Genomic DNA, 26,170 nt, shown 5'->3' with positions numbered 1-26,170 from the left:
AGCTTCTGAAAAAGGGCTTCACACTAGTAGATCAGACGTCGTATTTCAGCTTAAAATCTACTCTGGGTGAAACTGGAGGCAGACGGAGAGGGCAGACGGGGGAGAGCGCCCTCAGAGCTGAATGTTGCTACGCCATCTGTTCCACCTGGCGCGGGAAACATCTCACGGCCTAATGTCGATGTGAAGTAATTGGCTGCGATCCAGAGCCTCGCGTACAGGAACTTGAATCAGCGATAGAGAGAAAGAGGGAGGCATTTTCATGGAGGGGGGAAAAAAGTGTTTGTTTTTATTACATATTTATTTATATTTTCATATACTTTTTACATATTTATTTGTTGTAATAATAACAATAATAATTATAACATGAATCTGGAACAGAGAGGAGATGGCGCAAGAATGGAAGAGGAGGGTTATGATGACGGAATGTCACTTTCTTTCTTTTTTTTTTCATTAACTTAAGTCAGTGATATTCATTTTCCCATTAAACAAGCTACAACTAAGATTTCCTAAAATATAGACTAACATATAAAACTAGCATTTTTTTTGTTGTTGTATTTTTAATACTCTGGTGGGAGTCTACCTGGGAGAACATGGGGAGATATTTGGACCGATCCAAATAACTGCAGCCAAGTAACAACCAGGCAGGATTGGGAGGGGGGGAGAGGGGGAATCGTAAAAGGTAGACGTGTATGAAGACACACCAAGAGTGAGGTGCACAATACGCGCGCATACACAACACGCACACTCGACAGTTTCTACACAGTCATCATGCTTCAACAGGACCTCATGTTTAGTCTCTTTTTCTATTTCAGAAACACATTATTAGAAACAACAACCACAAGTGGGTCAACGACTGCTGCACAGGGGCAGATTCTTCAAATAAAAAAATAAAAAAATGAAACTCAGCAAAAAAAAAATGGACGCTACCGCTCTGAATTAAAATGTACTCGATACTTTTTTGAAGCACCACTGACAATTCCTGACAGACTTCAGACAGATTTCGGGGGGGGGGGCATCACATCTCAGAGAAACCGGGCAAAGCATTTGCATTTCCATCCCTCGGGTCTGTGAAAACCTTCGCAGTGAAGTTGCCTCCTCCTCTCTCAACTAAAAAGCCCATTTTTCACAAACATGGTGTACATAGAATCCCTTGGAGAGAGCGGTGGGTTGGACAAGAAGAGTGTTGTGCACTGCACAGCACACAAACCAGAGAGTGTCCAGGGAGAGCTACGAGCAAGCAACAGGCCCGGGTCAAACACACAAACCAGACTGATACACTCATGTCATCCTTGTCCGATTCTCCAGCTCAGGTGGAAATGGCTAGTTTGTGACCCAATACTGGCTTCACAGACGCAACGCACATGAATCATTTGAAAAATATTTTCAAATAAAGAAATTAAATCAGACGATTTCTGATTGGCTGCTAGTAATAGTAATAATAAAAAGGAAACAAAAAAGGGACGGAAGTTAAAAGCTACTCTTTAACGGGGAAAAGAATGGTCTTTGGTGTTTTCTTGCACTGAGAAAGAAAGAAAGATAAAAGCATAGAAATAAAGGTTTTAAATTGATCTGCTCTGATCTGAAACACGTCCTCTAAAAATCATGTGCACTACGACAAGGGATCCGACATTCAAAAAAAAAAAAAAAGGAAAATAAATTACATCACTTCATCCACAGGTTTGGTGAAATACTGCACAGTGCAAATTAAAACAAAATGCCCATTTTTGATTACATATTAAGATGTTTTTTTTGTTTGTTTTTTTTAAACGGTACAAGTTGTGCAACGGTATCATGCATCAGATCACTAAACATGAGACAACACGGTGGCAGCGGGGGGTGGGGGGGGGGCAGTCTGACTGAAGACTTTCACTGTTGTCTGTCAAGTCCCAAGACTTGGATCTTAAATGTGCATAACTGTCAAATGATTCCTGAAGAAGTCAGTTCAACACTTCGTTTATTATGTGGGTCAGTTTTTAGAACATCTATACAATATCAACCACTTTACACTCGGCTCTCAAGGACCACAAAACATCCATGATTAAAGGATGGGAGGTGTTGGGAGGGTCAGTGGAGAACAGTATTTGTGTTTCCAGCTGAATGGTCGTCCAGGTTTTATGCCGTTTACTTGCATCACCGTTACAGACTGTGATAATAGCACCACTCCAACACATAACACTGCCTACGAACACGAGGAGTCACAGAGGGAGAGACGGCGAAAAAGGGGAGTTGTAACTAGTGTTGGTGAGAATGGTTCCTCATACACGTGGTAAATGACAAAGTGCTGGCAGAACTCGTTTCCCATTGACGGGACAGAAGTGTTTCCTTGTGATCGTGTATGAAAATGCAGACTCGGACCTTGATTTTTTTTCCTCAGTGACAGACGACGTGACGATTGAAATCAGGGGTGGTGCATTTTGTAGGAGATTTCCCCCCCCGCGACCACATCCGGGAGCCGCTCTATGAGGGCTGGTCCTTCTGCAGAGACGAGATGTCCAGAGCGGGTGGCGCCCGCCCGCTCCACTCCTTCAGGAGTCCGTCCTTGAAGAGGAGGTTGAGGGCGGGCAGGGGGACGCCGGACTCGGCCGGGGGCTGACTGAGAGGGTTCGACACGCCGCTGTCCATATCAGCGGGCAGGATGCCGTCCTGCCATCACAGGGCAAAGATCACAGATCACAGATCAGCATGACATGGTAGAGACGACATGTGGGCCAGTGACCATGAAACAGCCGGGAAAGGCTGTGTAAAATGGTTCCTGAAAGCATATAACTAGTTTTTCTTTTTCCCCCCTTATTTGGTTTTCTCTCCCCTCTCAGTCTTTGGGTAAAGACTGAACACACCACAGCGTGTCCAGCGCGAGGGCTTCGAAAGTTGTCACGGCGGCTGTATCGTGCACATCAGAATTTCTTTCTAACCATGCAAACGACACGCGGGCAGTGGAGGAGGAAAACTAGCCAAGCAGACATGTCTAAATCACCACAGAGATGATCTTGTGGCTCTTGTAGAGGAGTTTTTTTATGGCATAAATACAGAGCAACACAGGGAAGAAGTTACATTAAACACTTCCCACATCTATCACACATCTCTTTCACCACTTTAATGTACTTTAATAGACGAGTGAGGTGCGAAAACAGAACTCAAATGTGTAAATAAAAGGTTTTAATGTCTGAATAAACACTGGTTTATTGCAATTATTCTAGTGTAACCACTATATGCACTGGCAGACATTATCTTGCTGACTTTATCCAGGCAATTTCCTCTTATGGTGCCCAGGGGTGCGGATCATATTAACGCGCATCACGTGCCAACCATAAATGCCTCTCTGGCTGCTTGTCCTGGCTGCAGTGCCTTGCGCGAGTAGAAACGAGTCGGCTCCCGCTGAACAGACTGAAACACTGGGGCTGCAACTAACCATTATTTTTCATGATCAATTAATCTGTCGATTATTTTCTTGAATAATTGAGCATGAGTTTGGTCCACAAAATTTAGAAAATGTTGAGTTTCCCAAACCTCTAAAACGATTATGTTCCCAAATTACATTTTGGTACACAAACCAAAATTATACAGTTTAAATGATTTCATTGTTATATGAAGCAAAGAAAACAGAAATATTCACATTTAAGAACCTGGTTTTAATGACTCCTTATCTTATTGTCTGTTTTTGCTGTTGTCTTTAATGTTGTTCTAGTTGTATTCCTTTATTCTTACTTCTACTATTGTAAATTAGAGTTTGTCCTCTTTTGTCTCTCCATCACCTGTCCCTTTTGTGTGTTTAATTAACTAATACAGATTCAAAACAAACGTATATGCCTATTAAACCAAAGGCATTGATGTAAAACCAAATTGAACCAACAAATAACCAGTCAAACAAACTCTATGTGTGCAATTAAATGTCTGCCTCCTGGTTATTTATACAGAGGCTGGGTTTTGTCTGGTTTGTGTGTTTTCTCAAGAGGAAACATGACGTGTGGCGTGTTGTTACCTGGAATGACTGAACAAAGCTCAACACCTTCAGCGATAGTTTTCGGCTCGAGTGAAGTAGTTCTTGAAGGCTGAAAGAAAACAGCAAAGTCTAGCACCACTGCAATGCTTCTTCTTTTCTACACTTTACAAAAGTTACGTTCATGACAACGCTGGGTGTCGTGTTGTGCTTTCTGTACTTTCGCACCTTTCATTGCTGCAGAGTTTGTGCGAGGCGATTTTCCGGCACACTTTGCGGTTGAGCTCGGAGCTGAAGAGAGGCATGCCGAAGCACAGCTCAAGAGGGACCCACTCGTCTTCAGAGAAGAGGGCTGCAAAACGAGAGCGCAAATGACACGAGACGCACTGTTTACAAGCATTAAAACCTTTGCTACATATTACATTTTAATTAACCACAAAGGTAAACCTACCCTCTGTTTTTCCTTTGCCTTCTCCGTTGTTCTCCTCTGTCACAAGTTCAAAAGACTCAGTGCTGCCATTAGTGTCCAGGCCTCCGCCCAGATGAGTGTCTCCTAGAAGAAAGAAAATGAAATTAACAAATAGGATCAAAAGGTTAAAATCAACATATATTGTCATATAATTCATAATTGGTATAACTGGTATACATTTCAAAAATACATCAACATCATTTAGATTTGAAGGGCAAGATTTTTTAGGCGTTGAATTCCTCTTGTGTATGTGTGAACATCTATGTTTAATGAAAATCTTTAAGGTACATAAAAAGATTAAACGTGTAAATCTCAAGGTAAAGTCCCCCAGGCTAAGACTGTTCGATCCATGTCCATTAGCAGAGGCTATCACAGTAAGGGCCACGATTATGTAAACAAACAACAATCTAATTTGCACCATCAGCACCATAGGCCACCAGAGGCGAGGACACTGTTACTAATTCCTCTATACATCATCTATCTAGAAATTCCAGGAACGTCTGTGTGTTGTGTGTGTTATTCGCATATCTCTCGTCCGACTGATTTTAAACTTGACAGGTGTCAAGTTTGCCAAGTTTGACGTTGTTTGGATAAGTAATGCAAAAGATATCGTTAAATATATTCGGTAAAAGAAGCACACATTGGTTTTCTCCGCTCTACTGTAGCCACTCCCCCTTTCGCTCGCAATTCAGTAAACACAGTCGAAAACAACAACATTGTGTTAGCTGTGCTCACCTCTGCACTCAGTACTGTCACTGGCCCTTCGCCGGTGCCTATTGTGGGAATTGAGCATGGTGACGTAGCCACACTGGTGCTCCAGGTCCACATGTTCCTTCAGCTTTTGCAGCGATTTGTGCACGCACATGTTGGAATAAGAGAAATCTGCACAGGAAGAAGAGACAGACAAACAGAAGCAATGGGACACTTGTTCAACGGCTTGTTTTTGCAAATATCTAAACAAGCTCAATTAATTTAGGCACGTAGACATGGTCGAGATGACCTGCAAACCAAGCATCAAAATAAACGCCCAATCAAAAAAGCACAATCATCTCTACAGTTTCTAGAGAAGGGTCCAAAACAAATTAGGAAACAATATCTGGAGAAATTGCCCTGTTGATGACAGAGTTCGGGGGAGAATGTCCAGACTGATTTGAAGTGACGGAAAGGAACAGTTACTCAAATAACCTCTCACGACAGCCGAGGGACACAGAAGACAGCTGGGCTACAGCAGCAGAGGATCACACCAGATGCCACTTTACTAGTAACTAATGCCACTTAATTATTCTTTAATTTAGAGTCAGCTTTTATTAGCATGGAAGTATAATGTCATCAATAACCAGACAGGTTTTTAAAAGCTTCATTGACAGAGCTGAGTGCAGCTTTCTTACCTCCCTTCAGATCCTCCTCATCGAAGGGAAAAGGAATGTGGACTGTTTCTCCGTGGCCATGCACGCCATGACCCTATTTTACACACACATAGTTTACATGTTATACTTACAATCAAATATCGAGTACACATGATTTAAATGCTCACAAGTTAAAATACATATACACTACCATTCAAAAGTTTGGGGTCACTTAGAAATGTCCTTATTTTTTAAGGAAAATCACTTTTTTCAATCAATATAACATTAAATGAATCAGACATACACTGTATACACTGTTAATGTGGTAAACGACTATTCTAGCTGTAATAGTAAATTCAACTTCTCTGACTCAGAGATAAAACTGCCCATCACCCTATACCTGCTCAGTACAGAATACCAGGTCCTTTGTGTATAGTGTGTTGTATATTGTGTCTAGCCTGGACTGACATCTTCCTACAGCATCCACAGGGAGTCAGCTCCCTGATACCTACAGTAGACAAAAAGGTGTAAAAACACCGCCTTGAATGGCAGACTCTTTGCCTATTGGAGGAATGCAAAAGGGGAGTTGCTCAGGTATGAATGTGGAGGGCTCAATTTGCTCGGGGTCTCTCTCCAGCTAGGATCACTCCTGTGAAGATTGACCTTTTCTTTGCAACGATAATAATAAAAACTTGTCGGCCGTCAGAAGTTCTCTATTTCATTCTTCACCAGCAGCAGAGAAATTTCCACAACACTGCAAGCGTTTTTTTATGGAATATGTACATAGGTGTATAGAGGCCCATTTCTAGCAACCATCTCTCCAGTGTTCTAATGGTACATTGTGTTTGCTAATCGCGTTAGAAGGCTACTGGATGATTAGAAAACCCTTGAAAACCCTTGTGCAATTATGTTAGCACAGCTGAAAACAGATTTGCTGGTTCTTTGACAAAAGCAAAGTTATTATTTTGAATAAACCTTGTCAATGTCTTGACTATATTTCTTTTCATGTTGCAACTCTTTTGATGAATAACAGTGTGACTTTTAATGGAAAACACAAAGAAATTGTATAGGTGACCCAAAACTTTTGAATGGTAGTGTAGACAACCTGAAAACACCCCATAAAAAGGCTCACAAAGTGTGTGCGTGTGTGTGTGTGTGTGTGTGTGTGTGTGTGTGTGTGTGTGTGTGTGTGCGTGCATTCACCTGGATGAGGACAGCAGAGTGTGTGAGCGCATCGTTGAGCATGGTCAGCACATTAGATGCAGGGACGACTCCGGGGTCATGACCCCAGGAAGTGATCAGCAACCTGTCGTAGGCCTGCGACAAAGAAATAAAAATGGTTTAACGAAGGAGCAGAGCTTCCTACAGTTATTATTTATTATTATATTATTATCAAATGTTACAGTCAGGGGGCAAAAGAGAACTCCTGTAAACATCACTATTCTGCTCAAAGTGATACGTCAGCTTCCTGCTAAAGCAAACACTACACGGTAAAAATAGAACCAAGGTTTCACTCCACAACAGGTGAGTCAACAGAGCAACTTCATAGCTTCCATGTGCTTTGAGAAAGTGGTGAAAGAAATATAGTTTTCTCTATATTTGAAGGTCAACATGAAGGTGAAATAATGAATCTAAGTTCATCAAAGTTTAAAATAATAAGAAGAAAATGTGCTGTGGTTCATAAAATGACCAATTTTCATGATATTACCAAATCCACCCTGGGAATTTGCGACATTTAAATTCTCCTTTGTTCCATGTGTGTCTATTATTACCAGGATAGATTTTAAAAATCCCAAGACAGCTGGGAAGCCTTGGAGGAGGAAAATGAGGTGCAGCCTGATGAACCTGGAGCTTTGTTGAGAAATGAAGGCGACACAGAAAAGCCTTCAATTTTACTTTTATTGTTCTCATTATCTGTTCTTTCAAGAGAAAACGGCAGAAGGACAGACTTCTTCAGGACAGGAGATGAAGGGCAAAGATGATGGAAAAAAGCTATCCCACACATTCCTTTTATTATGTGACATAATAGCTTTCTTTAGCTCTTTGTCTGTAATATTATACATCTTAATTATTCATTTAAAGGGGACATATTATGCAAAATCAACTTTTGAATCATTTAAATCCTTGCCCTATCAGTCGGCAAAGTGTGAAAAAAGATAACTCACACTCCTGGAATTGTTGTCTCGCGGAGCTCCGCTTTGTCAGTTAAACACACGCGAGAGTGCTGGCGAGGGCAACGGTATCCGAAAACTGTAAGTTTGTGAAGTCCACGAAAAGTTCTATTCTTGGCTGCACAGTGCAGCACAGAGTCCTACACAAACTTCCAGCCTCAGAGGATTTATCTGTCCAGTGGATACATGTTATATATGACAGCAATGTGCCTGCTAGAGCCTGCAAATTATCACTTTTCCAAATGCTAACTGCTGTTAGCTCCCAGTAGCATCTGTGTCTGAAGTCATTTCTTGTCCCTTAAGTTATGTTTTACTTTTATTCTTTTTTTTTTTTTAAGGTGGACCTGAAGAGATACTACTAAACAGAGCGTTCTGAACAGGGCTGTTTTGGCAGGGTGATTGAAATGCTGTGGTGCTTCATCCTTATGGTACTTTGACCAAAGCATGTCACAGACATGTTCATTAGGACACCAGGGAACTATGTTAACTTGGAGACATAGGGTATAATATGAGACCTTTAAATTAATTAACTAATAGTTTGAGCTAACCTGGAATGTGTCTGGCAGTTTGCGGAGCCTGGAGCCTTTGGAGAGGAGCAGAGACGGCGGGCCTTGGCTGGTCACGTGGTACAAGTACAGCTTGAACCAGATGGAGCTCACCTCGGGGATGGCTGGGCCAATGTGCTGCGGGGGGGAAAACAAACAAACAAACACACGTACTCACACAAATGTAGCCGAGTAGAACGGATGCATGTGCTTTAAACGTACACCTCATCAAGCAGACGATTTCCTGTCATTTCTCACATTATTTCAAAGGAATAATAAGCAAACAACAACAGGGGGAATCATTGACACTGTTCTAAGTCACAGCAGTGTAAGCATCAGCATGAATGGCACAATGAGAGTTTAAACTTCTTTCCCTCCATCTCTCAGAGCTCGGCTAGAAATCTGGCATCGGGCCAGGCAGAGGAATGACTCATGAGCCTCACCTCTTCTCTACCTCTCCTCCCTTTCTCTCTCTCTCTTTGTGTAGTATTGTTGTTGGGGTAACTGCAGACTGAGCGATCACAAAGAATACACACACACAAATCACTCTGAACACTCAAGTGTGTACACACAGAGCGATGGGGGCAAACACAACCACACGTTTCACTATCAGTGATAACACACACACACACATCAATATTGCAGTAAGTCACACAGCCAGTGTCGCCTTTGTTCTCCCACGGTGCAGGTGTCATCGTACCTGCGGCGTGCAGCTGCTGATGGGTCTGATCTCATTGCTGAGCGGCGCCATCGACACCAGCAGCTTGTAGTTCTTGTTGAGGACACGGCTGCAGGTTGCCTGGTCCAGGCCCAGCAAGCTCTCACACCGCAACATGTCCAAGGGGAAACCTGGTGGAGAGCAGGGGACCAGGAAGAGTCACTACTACAACACAGAATAGGCTGAAAAACATCATGTGTATGTCTGTAGTACAGGGCTGTACATCTTGAAAAATCATTTTTTTGGTCCATAAAATTTCAAAAAATGGTATGTATAAGCAGTGTTTCCCAAACCTCAAAATGACTAATGTCATCAAACTTGTTGTTTTGTCACCAAAGATACTCAGTTTTTCTGATTTCTTTTTCATAGTAAAGCTGAAATAAATCTGTGATCTACTAATCATCGCAGCCCTGATTTACATTCGTCTTTTATGACATAGTTGTATGGAAAAAGTACATTTCTTGAACACATATTGCTCACTTATTCCCGTCTATGTCTTGTCCCTGTTTCCCTGTCAATGACTGCATTAACTTAATGACTATTTATTTTTCTAACATTATGTTCTTTAAAAAAATTCAAAGGAAACAAGGAGACAACCATGTTGTCTCCTTGTTTCCTTTGAATTTTTGTACTGTATGATGCACTGTATGATGCATTCACACTTTGCAGGTGAATTGTGAATATGGTCCTTTCAAAAGACCATAAGTGTCAACCAGGTATTCTGAGATTCTAAGAGAATAATCACCCATTGCCTCCAACAGAAGATCTCATTTTAACTGGTGTCCATAAGTCTTGATCGTCACAGATGAATAATTTAAAGAACTGAATATAGTTCAGCACAGAGAGAAGCATTTCCTTTAAAAGCTGCTTCTCACTGACAAGTCTAAGGCTTGAATGGTTATATTTGTACAACAGTACATCACCATAATTTAATTATTTATTCTGGCTATGTTGAAATTAAAAGTCAACCTTTTACTTTTCTAACGATAATCTAAAACAGTTCAAGTATTTAAACAATTTATGTCCGCTGGCCAGATAGATTTTCTTAAATGAGTAATCATCACTAGACTCTTGCACCATTAGCTTCAGCCCGCAGGCGCTCTGTGCTCACTCCTCGGCAGAAGCAGCAGCTGAGGAGGACGGAGAGATAAGATAATCAGAGAGGAGGCAAGATGCCAAAGCAAACAAACAGCATCTGGTGGCACCATGGTAGCTACATGGAGACTCAGAAATTTGCCTCGTTGTCATTGGAGAACTCGGGTCTCTGCTGCTTTTTCCGAGAGACGCAAGTAGAACAACTATTGACTCATTCTGTGCCTCTGCAAAAATATCCAAGACAAAAAGTAACCAGACACAGGTGAAATGCAGCTGACAATGAGATATAGTTTGCCTAAAGCAGCTGAAACAAAAACATATGCTCCTTTTTTTGTTGTTGTTGTTTCCAGCCTGATTCATAACATAATCACGCAACTCTTTATTGATTTTCTGCGACCACAGAATAAGTTTTGGTTGTTGCATTGGAATCATTAAGAGTAGTTGTTTGTTGCTGTAACAGTACTGAGAGTATTGTTCAAGAGGATTAGCTGAATGTTATCCTCAGCACCATGTACTCTTACTTACAATACAATGTAAGCATGACAGCAAGCACATATCCATAAAGTAATGTAACAGAGGGTGTAATAGCAGAGTAGATAGATACCTATATTTGGGATATCATGTCCCTGGTCCTGAGTAAGTTCTTTGTTGTAGCGCAGGAAGAGGATGGTGTTTTTCAGGGTCAGAGCGTGGTCAAAGTACCGCTGGGCCTCGCCTTCTGCTGTGCTCTCTACCTGGAAACAGGAAAAATCAAAGTGTGAGTGTATTTATTAAGAGTTCGAACAAAGGCATCACTACAAAGCTTAAAAAAAACCTAATAAATCTTTGTTCTAAGTGTTGTCTCACCTTCTCCAGCTCAGCCAGGAAGCTGTCGAGCGTCTCATCAGACAGCTTACCCACCTCAAACATGGTGACCGCATGACTTTTCAGGTTCTAATACAAAGAATCAATATTAAAAGCCACACACAGTATTGTACTGGACCCTTCAATTAAAATAATTGTGTTTGTCATGAGCCTTTAAATATTCACAGCCATCTACTAACCGGAGACAAGTTGCCCATCATGAGAAAGGCTGTAAGGGTTGAGTCAAAGAGAAAGGCAATCCTCTTGGTGGGCGCAGCTGGGATGCTCAGGCTGCTAACGCTGGCTGTGTCAGCTACGGAGACACACAACAACAGCTTCAACTATGTGCAGTAATATAAATGCATGTTGTGCACGTTATCTTTCTCAACTTGGGAACATAAGCTCAGGATTTAGGTCTCATTTCCTAAATCGATTAAATCTAACACACTTTCAAAATAGTGGATTATATCAACGTGAAAGTGACCTGCAGAGACATGGCAAAGCGGTCTTAACAATCACTTATCACTGCAGCCTTCTGAAGTAAGTATTCACAGTGCCTGTGTGCATTTTGCAGCGCATGTATTTTGCTGAATATACTTGGAGGAGTGCGTTTGTGTATGTGCCAAGACCTTGGTCTTCCAGACTGGTGGTGTCAGTGTCAGTGGCAGAGGAGCCTCCCTCCATAACAGGACTGCCCTGCTCCCAGGACAGCAGCATCTTCTGAGGGTCCATGGTGCTCCTAACACACAGAGACAGATTAAGACTGGTTAAAATCTTTCTATTCCAAAAGTAAACACATTAATGTGAAAGCCGTTATGGGAGGAACACAGAAGTAATTTAAGGATGCACATACTTGAGTCTGTTGACAGAAGGAGCGTTCTTCCAGGTTGGGTGGAGCAGGTCGGAGCTGAAACCCTGACCTTTCTTGACAGCAAAGCCGAGGCGACAGTACATGGATACTGCGTTCTTTAAAATAAAAATAAAAAATAGAGCATTTGATCCAATGGTCAGGTACTCAGACAGTCATATATCATAGACCTCTAATCCTCCTCAACTAGTACTTGCATGAAGTTATACTTTTATTGTGAAGAGCATATAAAAAGGGGGTAACTCTTAAAACTGTTGCAGTAAAAAGTGGCAAAGTTGCTTAAACATTTCACACTGCGATAAACAGCCACAGAAAAAAAAAACTATCTGTGCATCTGTAAAGGCCAAGTGAACGTTGTGTAGTTAAAAAAAATTCTAAGCGCTTTGATGGACGCGATGCTCTGCTGGTTGTAAGAATGACATTTCAAAGAGAGGAAAAAGGTTAAGGTTATATTCACTTCATGATCCACAGCATCTACAATTAAAATTCCATTGACCGTCTCAAAAGTGGAATAGAAAAAGGTACAGCTGTGTGCTTTCCATTTAACAGTTGGCTGGGTTGTTGTTTTTTTCCATTAAAACTATACAGGCAGTGATTAACTTGCCTTGCTGTTAAATCCTTTATCAGACTAAAGAGGCAACCTCAGTCAAGTATGGTGGATTTTCATTGCTTTTTACACCTTGATGCAGCAGTGGTCCAAGTTGAATCAAACTCTTCTGTCATCTTCTTATCATAGAAAAAGAAGCAAGTCAAGGGCGATGTTAAATGATCCAGCCAATGAGGTAGAGCCTTACATGAAAGCGAGTAAACCTCTAGTCAAGATGCAGAAGATTTGACACAAAGGATAACTCTCAGCTGTCTCAATCATCTCTGAAGTTGAAGAGCTTCTCCTGGAGAATTGCTGCCTTAAATCACTTCTATGAGGAGTTGCTTTTTAGTGGCAATAATGAAAAGAGACTGAGGGACAGGGGAGTTCAGCTCTGTCCACTGAAGGTCCTGATACTGAAAGGGAATCTGGATATAGGACACTGGTTCAAACTCGGGCATCAGTTCAACTGGAATGCTGCTGCTCTGCTCTCTGATTGAGTTGTAGAGAACAATAATGGATGGATGAATGTTTTTATTGCACTTGCTGTATATCTATAGCAGTGGTTCTCAAACCTTTTATACCAAGTACAACCTAAGATACAGTAACACCATCATCACCAAGGTTAAATAGTGGTGTAAATAGGTCAAGGAAAGTCAGCTATGGACTTTCCACAGGAGGCAGATTTATTCCCAATAAGATAATATATCTCATGTCTCCTCTTCCTCACATAGACTACACATTGGTGTAGTGAAATTAGATTAAGATGGATGGATTTTATTTTGAATTTTTTTATTTGATGAACTCTACTCCGACCACATACTCTGGTATATACAGTAGAAAAGCATTTCTGATTTTCCTCCAAGTACCACCAGAGGAAGCTTGCGTACCACTGGATCATCAAAACCATCAAAACCATCACTTTATCTTTAATTTCATTATATAACATGTATTTATCCAAGAAACTGCCCGCACACAACTTAAACGATAGCATACCTTTGGAAAGTAAAAGTATATATTATATATATATATATATATATATCATAAAAAACAATAATTTACATTTTAAAATCGTTTCAATATGCCAATTTTTTGCCTTCAAACACTACTCTGTGGAAAACATTTTAAAAGCCTGAGTAGAATAAAAATATTCACTACAGCATTTTGTCAGTGATAATTGTAACATGTTTCTCAGGTCAACTACTCCTCCAGTCTTAAGTTAGTGCATTAGTAAGAGCTAATTAGCATGACATTACCAAGTGGATTCATACCTTCACTAAGTCCAGATCAATCTCCAGCACATTCGCCAACTGAGAGTCGCAGAGGAAGAAAGGAACAGGAGGGTGGTGGAGGGGGAAAGGGTTGAAAAGTTGATCATACACACAGGGAGTCATATTACTTCCAATGAGCACAGCAATAAACTCTCTAAAGCTCACCTCTGCTACATTTGTCTGCTCATCAATGGACACAAAGATTTTATAGAGAAGCGTTTCAAAGTAATCACCCTGGACACGGTTCATAACAAAGCCTTCCAGCGGGGGCACTGAAAGACACAAACAGTAATTAACATCCCAACATCCAAATTTACACTTTTGTTTTTCTGTTGAACTGTTTTTTTAAGTGCTGTGCGTGTCTGCAGTGATACTATTAGACACTGCAAGGCCATTAAGCACAAGGCTCGCTTATGTTCCTGCCGCTGCATTTTAATTACATACAGTGAGCTAGTCACGGTAATTGCTTAGCGAGGATAATAACAGGATGTTTACACACATACGCACACACACACACACACACACACAGACACAGGGTCATATACCGGAGATGCAGCTGTCATCAGATATGGGAACATCCAAGTAAATGAAGCCTCGGTTGTACAAGCCTGTAATAAAAGCACAAAAGCACAATGACGTTGTTAACATAACTGTACTTCTCTTCATTCACATCGATGTTGTTGTGCAGGCAAAAAAAATAAACTGCGCAGACTGAACCGAGCAAAATAGAGAATTGTGCTTTCAAGGGCGGTGGGAAATGCAAAATCTCATTTAAACAGCGACTTGTATTCAAATCACCCTGCACCTCCGGTATTTAATTGTATTCCCGCTTATTCCCCAGCACTCCGGTGGCAGAGGCTCACGGCTGTCAGACTCCTCTCTAATTAACATCTAAACTGCATGGACACAACTTTAGTCGCTGTGCTTCGTCTTTTAAATTCACAGCAACACATCGATTTGAGACCCCAGTACATTCATATGTCAGCAGAAAAACACTTCTGACCTCACTAGAATTTTATTTACATTATTTAACATGCATTGGTTAATTTGTTCATGTTTTTGTCGTATTTGACATATAACGTCTTTATGTAGTGCTGAAGTTATTTTTTAAGATGCCGTCATCCTAATTTTTAGGTTTTTAATGCAAATATATTCTTATGGAAACCATATGAAGGCAGCTTGTTCCCTCTGTTGAATTCTGCTGAATCAAACTTATGTGTGAGACATAAATTCAACAAGACAGTGGACCAGATCAAATTAGGAAAATGGAAGACGGTGGCGCAGTGTCTTTTACAACATCATCATCGTCTGCTGTAAAGTTATCATTTTTGCTGTGCTCATGAATTATAAAAAAAATAAATCATATTGCTTGAGGTGGACATAGGCAATGCAAAGCAATTCTCTTAGGGGAGTGCAGATGGAGGCATTTTGTGCTGAAATGTTTTGTGTAAAGCAAGGCCACACGGTTGGTGTAGTGGTTAGCACTCTTGCCTTTGCAGCCAGAAGACCTGGGTTTGTGACCCAGTCGGGATAAGGCCCTTTCTACATGGAATTTGTGCGTGGGCTCTCTCCGGGTTCTCCGGTTTCCTTACGCAGTCCAAAGACATGCAGATTTGGGGATTAGGTGAATTGGACACTCTTAATTTACCGTAGGTGGGAATGACTGGTTGTTTGTCTCTATGAAGGACTGGCAAACTGTCGCCCTATGTCAATAATAAGTACACACTATTAGCATTAGTGAAGCATTACTCATCCCATCAGCTGAGGAACAGTGTCCAAATAGCTGCTGTACTCAAGCAGCCAATCAGCATCCACCTCCAACAAACAAGCTCTTTGATCGACTTACAAGAGACTGCTCTCTCACCTCTCTGTGTGTGTCCAGCAGTCGCTCAGTACATGCCAACACTTCAGCACATGAGTAACACATTTATAACTGTGTTTATAATCTACATACTAATGAGTATTCATGAGTTATAAATGACGAAATTCAATATTTATTTATGCTTAACTAATGCTAATAGTGTGTACTTATTATAAAGAGTTACCAAGCAAGACGGAGAGAGAAACATGAGTGCTGTTTAGACCTGGAATTAACATTTTTCCTGAAAGACCCAATTAAAAGTGGACAGCTATAAGTAGAGCTGATCACACCTGCATGCATCTCCTGTGACCACACGTGACCAGATCTCACCATTTGCAAATACACACCGACTTCATTTCTGCGTTCAAGAACAAAAGTACATGTTTAACAGGTGTAACTGTACAGATGTGTCTAGTATCACTTTGGGTGTGTGTGTGCGTGTGTTTAAGTGCCATTGACAGGTAGAGAGAGACGGAAATCATGATGTGAGTGAATCAAAGCTACACTACTACAACATGAAATAAGATTTTAACCATTAGAATGAAATGATGTGGTTGTGGCTACAAATAAATCACCATATGGGCTGTGAGAAGAGTATAAAAACTGTGAAAGTACAGCAGGTCAGAGGATGTAAGATAAGTGGGCGCGCTTTAATCTGTCTTGAGGAGCATGTGGCATGACAGAGGAATGTGGAATTTTGTGACCAGACACGCAAACACAGGAGGCATCGGGTGCTTTCAGAGCTGAACTTAACATCTGTCTATGTGGCCAGATCACTCAGGATGGAGAGCTAAAGATGCTTGCAAAAATCTCTGATGCTCACTTGATCAGGATATGCAACACCCCTGTGATAGTTTTCATAATCTTAGAATAATATTCTAAAATGTAAAATACTCACTTAAGACGACATTGTACTCAGTTGATCCAGCCAGCTGAGGACCAGAGTCTATCATCTTATCAATGGATTTCTTCTCAGCTGGAGAACAGATCTGTAATTACACACAACAATGTGACAACATTCAGGTAAACTTGTGCAAGACGCGGGTCCGTTTCTATGGATGTCAAAAATTAATCATCTCCAGTGAACAACAGTGGCAGAGAAGCAGATTTACATATGAATAAACTGTCTGGGAACTTGGCAGCTGAGATCTCCACATGCAGCATGCAGGATCAAGGGATCAACAGGTGTCAATTGGGGAGAATAAGAAGCACATTTGAAAAGAAATTCAGATTAAAAATCACGGAAACACATTTAATTCTATTCATCAGCTTATAGGTAGATTATAGATATAAACACCAATGATAATAGCTAAATTAAAGTAAATCTGACCTGTTTTTCCTGCAAATAACATATTTAAACACATACAAGAAACTGATACAGTTCTCATCTCACCCTGATATCGTCTTCAGTGATGTAGCCCGTCTGAGCGACCCACCACGGCTCCACAGAGATCTCGACTGGTTTCGCCGGTAGCAGATCCCGCGCCGATTTTCTGCGGAAGAATTTCTGACAACAACAAATACAAAATACAACTCAGGTCACCAAAGGTATGACATGACAGTGATTAAAGTAACCTTCATGAGGTTGTGAGTTTGTTGTTAGAATTACTATCAGGCCAATATTTAATATTAAAGACACTCCAAAGGGAATTTTTGCACATTTTCTATTTTAGAAAATGTAATACTTACTTTCGACGACCTGCACTGGTTCATCAGATCAATGTACTGGTTTCTCCCAATGCCAAGCAGCCGCAGACCTGTGAGCAATACGACAATGATTCTACTGAGTAGTAAAAAAAAAAACTGAGTGGCTATGATGATGTACTGGCTGCACATTCACCCAACAGCATATATATTTGGCTGCTCCTGCACAGCTACAAAATTGTCAGAGGATTTTCTTTTTTTCAGTTAAAGCCTCAGAGGCTTAAGAAAAAAAATCACATCAAGAAGTAAAGTTTGAGAATGTGACCATTTCCAACTTCATATTGGAAAGTTATTTCAACAAACATAGGACCTTAGCCATAATAGTGACTCATCGAATTCTGTGTGTGTGTGTGTGTGTGTGTGTGTGTGTGTGTGTGTGTGTGTGTGTGTGTGTGTGTGTGTGTCCACTCACTTATCATTGCACATATAAGGGATCTCGTACACATGTAAGTACAAGACCTCAAATTAAATTAACACTGTGAATCTGAGAAAACCCTGGGTCATATAACAGTCAGTATAATGTAGAGTTATGCAAATCCACCCTTGCCACCTCCTCTTGCCTGTGCTGCACAGGCCTGGAAAAATGTGCTGGGATGACTGCCAGTGCAGGCAGGGACCAGCGAGGGACATTCTTATTTCAGCCTCCTAAAACAGCAGAATCCTATACCCACATCCTGCTGTTTCAACAAGACACAGACATAACACACAAACATCCACCCACTCAATACTCTCTCTCACACACACATTTTTTACTGCTGCTTCTCCAACCACCCACTTCTGCTTGACACTTCCAAAGTTCCCCCAGGGAGATGAGAGGAGCGAGCGGCTCCCCTGAGCACGGCTCCATCAGTCTGCTGACAACCTTCTGCTTCTGGGTCCTGGCAGAACAGCACCTTCATGCTGCAGTGTCTCATGGCAAAGCTAGAAAGTTAACCAACACTGAAAGTGCTCTCACGCGTAACTTACATCTCGTTCTTTGATATGTAATATGTATCTATGGGATTAATAACAAAGAGTCCAAAAATCACTTGGCGAGTAGACCTCCATAACTCACATATATGTGTGATAGGACCACTTTATGAGAGCTTTAAGGCTTTATCTCAGAGATATATCTATTGCATGATTTCTTTGTTATTTAAGATAACTAGGATTAGGTTGAGAGTGAAAAGTGTCAATTAAAAAGCGAAATATTTTCAGAGTGAAATATCTGGCTGACCAAATGTAAATCAAAAAAAGGATTTACAGTTATAAAAAGGTGAGCTCTACAGGTGAGCTTTACATGTGTTTCTGACCATCAGTCAACTGAGTTTACACTGATGTAAAACACAGTAGATCCAAAGTAGAAGAGACTAACCAAGCTTAGCCGGAAATAAAACAACTTTAAGCACATTAAGTCACAAAAATGACTCCTTTAGTGCTTTCAGACAGGCATGGTTCTGGTTCTGGCTCTGGTGCTGTACTGGAGCCTCAGAACATTGGTGCTTTCTGGCGAACCACACCATGTTCACACCAGTTTAAGAGGATCCAAAGTGGGAGGACGTTAATACAACAGAGTAAATACAACACAGGCAAAATTTCAATACTTCCAGAATATGACACGCCCTCTGGTGATGTCACGGTTCGCAGGGAAGGGAAGAACCCTCGAGAACCAATTTTTCCAGGTTCCAAACCTGTTATTTTTTCTGTCTGAATGCGCCGGCTGGTTCAAATTAGGTGTGGGAAACAGAAACGGAACCGGCATGGAGTCCTGCCGGTGTGAAAGCCCTAATTGACCCATTGACTCTTCTCATAGTTCCTGATCACTACTACTTTTTACTATCAAGAAAAGCTAGCAATATATGTGGTAAATAGACTAGAGACACAGGTTTGTGAGTTGAGAATTGCACAGAAGTCACCAGTAAAGGGGGATAATGGAGAGTGTGGGAGCACTTACAGTCTGCAGCAGTGAAGTTGGGCAAGGAGTCGTAACTCTTCTCGCTGTTCATAATATCCTGAAGGTGCAAAAAAACAGAAAGGAGACAAGAAGAGAAGAATTAAACTAAATGTTCCCTTCCCCCCTTCCTATGATTAATAACAGGATTAGCAGATCTGAGCAGCCATGTTAATTTCTTCTCCCCATTTTCATTAAGTGCTTAAACCGGATTACTGGAAGATGACATAGCCTCTGGCAATTTGACGGTCACATTTGAAGCTCAGTCAAGTTTGGAATGCAGGGGAAAAGTGGGTAAAGCCTGCATGAGCTCAAGATAAAACGTTAAAAAGTGTTTTTAGTTGTGTTTGTACGTGAGGTCGATGAACAAAAGACATCTGCTCTGATGAAATGGGAAGTGGTACAATCAAATGTGGAAACACACGATTGTGAAATTATGACATGTGTATTTATGAATGTGTGTGTGTGGGGCGGTGTTTTCAATGTGAAGCACTTTGAGTTGGTGCCAAACAAATGAAGTTTGATTTGGGGATAAAACACACAATAAACATGTCTCATCAGCATCATGTGTAACAGAACAAATAAAACGTATTTGTAGTATGAATTGCCTTTTCAAAAAAGGAACACTGATATTCACTCCAAACTGACTGCAGAGCAAACAGTATTATGTTTTCTCTTGATGTGTTTAAACTGGGATCATATTCTGTGTCTCCCTGAGCTGATGAATGAAGCTTCAGCAGACGCTGACTGACACCTAGTGCCTGACTGATGCCAGGACATCAACGTGGGACGCTGTAACATTATTCACATTAGACTGCATGCTCTTCCATAGCAACAGATCATTTCATGAACTAACTGAATAGGATGTAATGCACAATGAGTCCTTGTTATAAAATCGTCCCTCTAAATGACATGTAATTAAAGTGTATGACGAACTCAGGCAAACTGGTGAGGAAGACGGATTTCTCCTCTGCTGAATGCACAATTGTATAGATTTAGGTAGACAATGGTACAGCTGTACAAGATGAATGAAACCTTTTAGTAGATCTGTTGCAGAATGTCATAATGTAGTATATTGCTATTGTAAAGAAGATCATACAAAAACAAGGCAACATAGGATGCTTTTCCAAGAATTTTCAAAGCTGGGTGCATTGTTCAGCTTAAATTAACAGCGACTGTTTCCAAAGCAATTACAAAATCTCTGCTGCTGCGCAACAAGCATCTCTGCCTTGTCCCTTTGAGCTTACCCACCTCATTGTTCTGAAAGCGCAAATGACATTGTGAAATCACCTGTGTTATTGTCTGAGAAAAGGCGACAGCAAGGGTGTTGTTCACACAATGTGTGCACAAGGATAGAGGTCTAGTTGTGTGACAGCCTACTTACTGAGATTACGATAAGCTACATTAAACATAGGCCCTATCGTCTCCATATCGTAAGTTTCTTACCTCCATGATTCCGATGTAATATGAGAAGGGAGTGATTCGCAGGCCTTTGACCATGATGTCGGACAGGTGGTACGGGTACAGCATCAGGTGGTCCCGGCTGTACTTAAGAAGCTCCTCATAATACTTGCGCTCGTCCTTCCTCACATGCCGCACTGATCACAAAACACACACAGTGGTCAGGTCAAAGCCCAGGGTGACTGAGTGAGAATCCTTCTACACCAAAGAATATCGATTGGCAACAAACTCCAGATGGACACACCAGAATATAATACGATTGACTGGATAACATTTGTACTATTACGTATCTATTTAGAGACATTTGTAGACGGACTTCTTACTTGACTGGTAATATAATCACTTCCTCAATCTTTGAAGACAGATATGCTTAAGGATATTGTCAATATCAATCACTCTGCAACAGGAACTCACGCACATACAAGTGGACCAAGAGGAGTCATGACTGAATGTACCTGTGAGAAAATATCCGTTTACAACATGACCTTGAAAATAAATTGAACATTATGCTGCTAGTTTGTACATTCACCTAAAATAGTTAAAATGGTATGAGATTTACCAATGCAGACATTTACTCATGTGCCTTATTCTAGAGCTAGACATTACAGCAAGGTTTCGTTTGTGCCTACCTAGGTTATTGCGGAATCGCAGCTGATTGCGGATGCTATACAGCAGCACATGCTTCTCATACTCTCGCTGAGAGTTCCCCAAACTCTGCAGGGAAAAAAACAAAAACACAGATAAAGAAAGTGGCTAGGGATTTACACGGCACATCACATTTCCCTCCCACACTGTCTGCAATGTGAAGTGATTTTCTATGCTTGAATATGAACTGGTCCTGATTTAATGCATAGTCATTTGGGATCTATACACAAATCACATCAGTCAGACATGTTGTACCAATATCAGCACCAATCTTCTCACATTGTAGCTTACTGAGTTGAGGAAACAGATTTTAAATTGAAGGAAAACAACAGTGTTTGAGGAACAGTGATTAGGATTGGGGTCCACCCAGTGGTGCACGTGGCAAGCCCTGTTGCCTCACAGGAAGAAGGTGGCTGATTCACGTCCCCATCCGGGCCTTTACTGTATGTGTGGAGTTTGCATGTTCTCCCCGTGTGTGCATGGGTTTTCTCTGGGTTCTCTGGTTCCCTCCCACAGTCCAAAAACATGCATAGGTTAAATGAACACCCTAAATTGTCCGTAGGTGTATTGTGACTGTGAATAGTTGTCCCTATGTTGGCCCTGTGATGGACTACTGGTGTTCCCTGCCAATCACCCTATGTCCAGCAGCCGATAAGTGGTAAACAATGGATGGATGGACAGATTAGGATTGGCAGAAAAATATAAATTCCAAAGTATTAGAAAAGGTATTAATGAGGAAAAATTTAACTACATTCAGAGTAATTGTGCAATGACAATAAAGACATCTCAAACTAGTTGACACACAGATGAGCAGCTTGAGACAAGTGACACATGGGAATACATGCAGCAACAACAGAAAAACCCTGTATGCACCTGTCCAACCCACCCTCCTTCTCCTGGATCTAAGCAGACTATTGATGTCAAAACAAGCATTGCATTTTTTTTGACACTGCCAAGCGAAAAAAAAAAAAACATCCAGCACACACAGGTATAATTGCAATACGGTAACTATTCTGCGGTGCGGCGGTGGATCAGTTGTAGAGTGAGTCATCTCCCCAGCTCAGCTAGTCTACATGTGTCCTTGGGCAATCTCACGTTTGCTTGTGACGACTGTGCCAGCAGCGTTTCAATAAAGAAAAAAATGCTGCAGATAAATATGCTGTATGAATGTGTGAGTGAATGTGAATACTGTAAAGCAGCTTTGGGTGGTCATCACGACTAGAAAAGTACTATGCAAATACAGACCATTTACCAGCTATTAAACTGCATCGACGTTTACAATCGATAATGGTGTCATAGGCCTGTAAATCTGCTTTGCAACTTTAATCTGTGCTCATGACATTTACTGCATGTCTGTCAAGAACGATTCCTCCTCTATTGTTCCCTGAGGATTCTTCCAATATTACCCCCCCTTTTTGGTGGTTTTATGTGAAGGTCTCAGCACAAACAGTAAAGCAGATTAGAGTAGAGAAGAGTTAGGTGGTGGGTGGCTGTGTGTGTAGAAAAAAAACTGTGTTGAAAATTGTGATGACAATGCGACTTGTGATAAACAAACAAATATTGAAGTACACAAAGCGCTGCTGTCACAGAACCCAGACAAAGTAAGCAATGCAGACACAGACAAAAAATGCATTATTTCCATTCCATGTACAGTAGCATAGATGTATTGATCATTTCATTGACTCCCGTAAAACCATTTATCTACCATTACGATAAGGTTCTTAGAAAATGTAGAACACAGAGCAATCTATATTTAATGCAGCTTTTAAAAGCAGTCTATGTGTGTTTTGGTGCATGCATGTTCATTTCTTTATGACTATACATTGTGCATATAGGCAGATAGGTAGGTACAAAGGTAGGTAGGTGAGTAGTTAGACAGGTGTGTAGGTATGTGGGTTATTTATCCTCTTGGCAAAATTCCAGTTGCTCACACATAATGATAAAGAGTGAATAAACAAAAAAACACACATCTTCAATGTTAACATTTCAACAATTATGTGATTTTGGGGTTTTTTTAAAAAGAAAAGAGAGAGTCAGAGAGCAAACAATCAATCGCTAATCCTGTAATATTACAATGTAAATTGATTTGCATTATGACACAGATAAATATAAGTCACTCTGACTCTGTGTCATGTGATGAGAGTGTGTTAAAGCCTGAGGGAAACACAGTGATGGTCACCGCTGCAGAGGAAAACAGGGAGCGAGCGGTGACATTGACAGGCGCGCGCACACACACATACATACACACTCACAAGTACGCGCACACACTAAATCCAAACCCCCTCTTCATCCCTGACCTGATAAAAAGCTCAGTGTCCAGTACCTGTTTGACGTTAGCGGGGAGCTTGTTCCAAGGATAGTTCTGCCTGATGTGAAATTCCACGTCCGTGTTCATCGCTAGCTAGCTAGCTGGCTACAAGCAGAAATCCTTGTCACGAGCACAAACGGGCTCCCGGGCAAGTCCACGCCGACTTAACCCTCCCCCGACAAGCGACAAGCGAGCGAAGGGACCCCCCCGGTATGGAGACAGGTTCTATCCGCCGTTTATTGTCTTTCACAATTAACAGTCACTTCCTTGTTGTATTTTCGAACAAGCCGTTCGTCACGCTCGTGGCCACAGTCGTCACTTCCTGCCGAGGCGTGTCAGAGTGGATGTGAATGAAACTCGTGACAAAGGAGAGGCGATTGGTTATCAGAGGGGTCGAGTGTCGAGTTAATTGTAATATATCACATTAAGAAAAAGAAAAGAAAATGCAGCTGCATTCAGAGTTTGCTGAGAGAATTGTCAGGTTGTGTTGAGTTCATGGGCGGATTAGCTTTTTGAGGGGCACCTGGGGAAATTGAGCTGCTGGGCCCCCACTGGCCCTCACTATTGAGAAATCCTCTGAAGTACCAGAAGTAAGGCACCATTATTATAATTCCCTGCAGTTTGAGTGCAAGCTCCTTGAAAAGTTCAGTGTGTAAGCATTAATTACATCTAATTCAGATTGTAACAAAGGACTCTTCTACTTATTCCTCTCTTTCAAGTCAGCAAATTACAGTGGTCTTTGCAAACCAGAACGAACGTCATACTTCTTTTTATTACTTCATTTTGGTGTGTTTGAAACACGACTACATTTTACCTCCTCCCGATGCTGCTGCCAACTAACAGTAACCATGGCAACTGCTGATTTGGGGCAACACATCGACCAAACGCGAACCCTCTCCAGCTTCGCTGAAATCACCGGTGTGGAAATATTTTGCGTTCCCCGTGAGTTTTGTCAACAATGTTCGCGTTGTCGACAACAAAATCCTCAAATTCATTATTTAGTAGCACGGTAATGAAGTGTATCAAGATAGCAGGACATAAGATAAAAGTAAGATTTAAAACTGAATGTAGAAGTCTTTAATGTCAACTACATCTGTTGTTTCTTTGGTCAGCTTTTCATATATCGTCAGTTCCGCGTGTGAGTCTGCAGTGCACACTCTGACCTGTTGAGCTGGAGGCTGTCACTCGGTAACAGAGAGTATAGAATTTCCCCGTGTGACGACCAAAGTCCACCAAAGCTGCACATGCTCACACGTCATGATGTCTGACGTCGAGTCGCTGACAGCTCGCCTTCTTATATACTATACGTGACATTGAACACTAAACAAACAGGACATTAATTCATTTCACTGCCTTGGGAGCTGCGACCATGAAAGAAGCCGTTAACACACACACATATACAGTATATACTGTATATACAAACGTTTGTACAAACGGACAGGCGTTCCTTGAATTAATAGTGAGAAGAGATAAGAAGAATTCTATGAACGACACTCATTTGGAAAAATAAAACTTGATGTTAGAAAATATACACAACATAAACATATCTTTTTAATATTATTAAAATCAATGTATATATGTTTAAATTTGACATGTTTAATATATTTATCATCATAATAATAGTCTTATGTTCATAATATCATATTTTTACTTATGTTACCACACTCATAGTATAACCCTTTTTGGCTCCGGGTAGAACCTATTTATAAAGGTTCCACCTGGAACCCTTTTGGAGGGTTCCACCAAGAACCCTTTTAAAACCCTTTATTCAGGAAAGGGGTTTTAAAGGGTTCTTACTGGAACCATTAGTGTTACCAAGAACACTTCGTAGAAGCAAATGGTTCCAGGTAGAACCTCAGCCCTTGTAGAAAGACTGTTTTGGAACCCTTATTTCTAAGAGCGCACCAGTCTTCATATGAAATAAGACCAGAATCTTTAAGCACATTCCATCCATCTTTTACCGTTTTATCCTCCACATGAGGGTCACAGGCGGTCGCTGTGCCAAACTCAACTGATTTTGGGGGCGATAGGCCGGGGTCACACCCTGGACAGGTTGCCAGTCCAAAGTATACCCTACACACAATGCTACAAACAAAGTGGCGCCTCACACAGGTGACTGGTAGCAGTAGCTCACCACCACACCTTGAGCCCAAATCAGCTGTTTCCCCTGATCAAGATGGCCCATCAGCGCCGCTCTAAATTTACCTTCATCTTGGGTTACACACATGATGGAGGGGAGGTGAGACGCTGAAGCTCTTCCGGAAAGCAGACGGAGGGTCAGCGGCTCAGGGACACTTTGATTAAAGTGCAGCCTGGGTGGCCTCAGTGGTCATCTCAGGTCCCCCATGATGGTTCGCTCTCCCCTGGCTCTTATAAACACTCTCTCCACCCAACCCTGGTAAATCTGTTAAG

General features: G+C 41.3%; 2 protein-coding genes across 5 annotated transcripts in view; one reads left to right on the top strand and one right to left on the bottom strand.

The window, feature by feature from the left end:
- The window catches only part of tinagl1 (tubulointerstitial nephritis antigen-like 1), a 516,891-nt gene that overhangs the window by 480,276 nt on the left and 10,445 nt on the right, over positions 1 to 26,170 (top strand). The gene's annotated exons all lie outside the window — the stretch shown is intronic.
- Positions 276 to 26,116, bottom strand: fam91a1 (family with sequence similarity 91 member A1). Of its 4 annotated transcripts, none has more exons than XM_083899379.1 (24): positions 25,964 to 26,116; positions 21,435 to 21,519; positions 20,791 to 20,942; positions 19,348 to 19,405; positions 17,400 to 17,467; positions 17,104 to 17,217; positions 16,609 to 16,699; positions 14,395 to 14,457; positions 14,015 to 14,121; positions 13,850 to 13,888; positions 11,978 to 12,090; positions 11,754 to 11,863; positions 11,325 to 11,437; positions 11,128 to 11,214; positions 10,886 to 11,015; positions 9,169 to 9,317; positions 8,472 to 8,606; positions 6,956 to 7,069; positions 5,795 to 5,867; positions 5,142 to 5,288; positions 4,389 to 4,490; positions 4,166 to 4,289; positions 3,980 to 4,049; positions 276 to 2,643 (listed from the first exon to the last, which is right to left on the bottom strand). In XM_083899379.1, exons 1-24 carry the CDS (start codon positions 25,967 to 25,969, stop codon positions 2,458 to 2,460), a joined length of 2,436 nt encoding a protein of 811 aa, XP_083755505.1. In that variant the 5' UTR covers positions 25,970 to 26,116; the 3' UTR covers positions 276 to 2,457. The 4 variants fall into 4 exon arrangements, with proteins under 4 accessions (XP_083755505.1, XP_083755508.1, XP_083755506.1 ...); XM_083899382.1 differs by lacking the exon at positions 25,964 to 26,116 and adding an exon at positions 23,774 to 25,957; XM_083899380.1 differs by lacking the exons at positions 21,435 to 21,519; positions 25,964 to 26,116 and having other exon boundaries at positions 18,159 to 19,405; positions 20,791 to 20,878.

The sequence above is a fragment of the Microchirus variegatus genome, assembly GCF_963457635.1.
Source record: "Microchirus variegatus genome assembly, chromosome: 13".
NCBI lineage: Eukaryota > Metazoa > Chordata > Actinopteri > Pleuronectiformes > Soleidae > Microchirus > Microchirus variegatus.
This window is presented reverse-complemented; position numbering and strand designations above follow the sequence as displayed.

Coding starts and splice junctions, on each gene's coding strand:
- fam91a1 (XM_083899382.1), bottom strand. CDS start 23,845: ATGAACACGGACGTGGAATTTCACATCAGGCAGAACTATCCTTGGAAC. Junction 11,215..11,324: donor TGATGGGCAACTTGTCTCCG/GTTAGTAGATGG, acceptor TCTTTGTATTAG/AACCTGAAAAGTCATGCGGT. Junction 2,644..3,979: donor GCTTTGTTCAGTCATTCCAG/GTAACAACACGC, acceptor CTGTGATGGCAG/GACGGCATCCTGCCCGCTGA.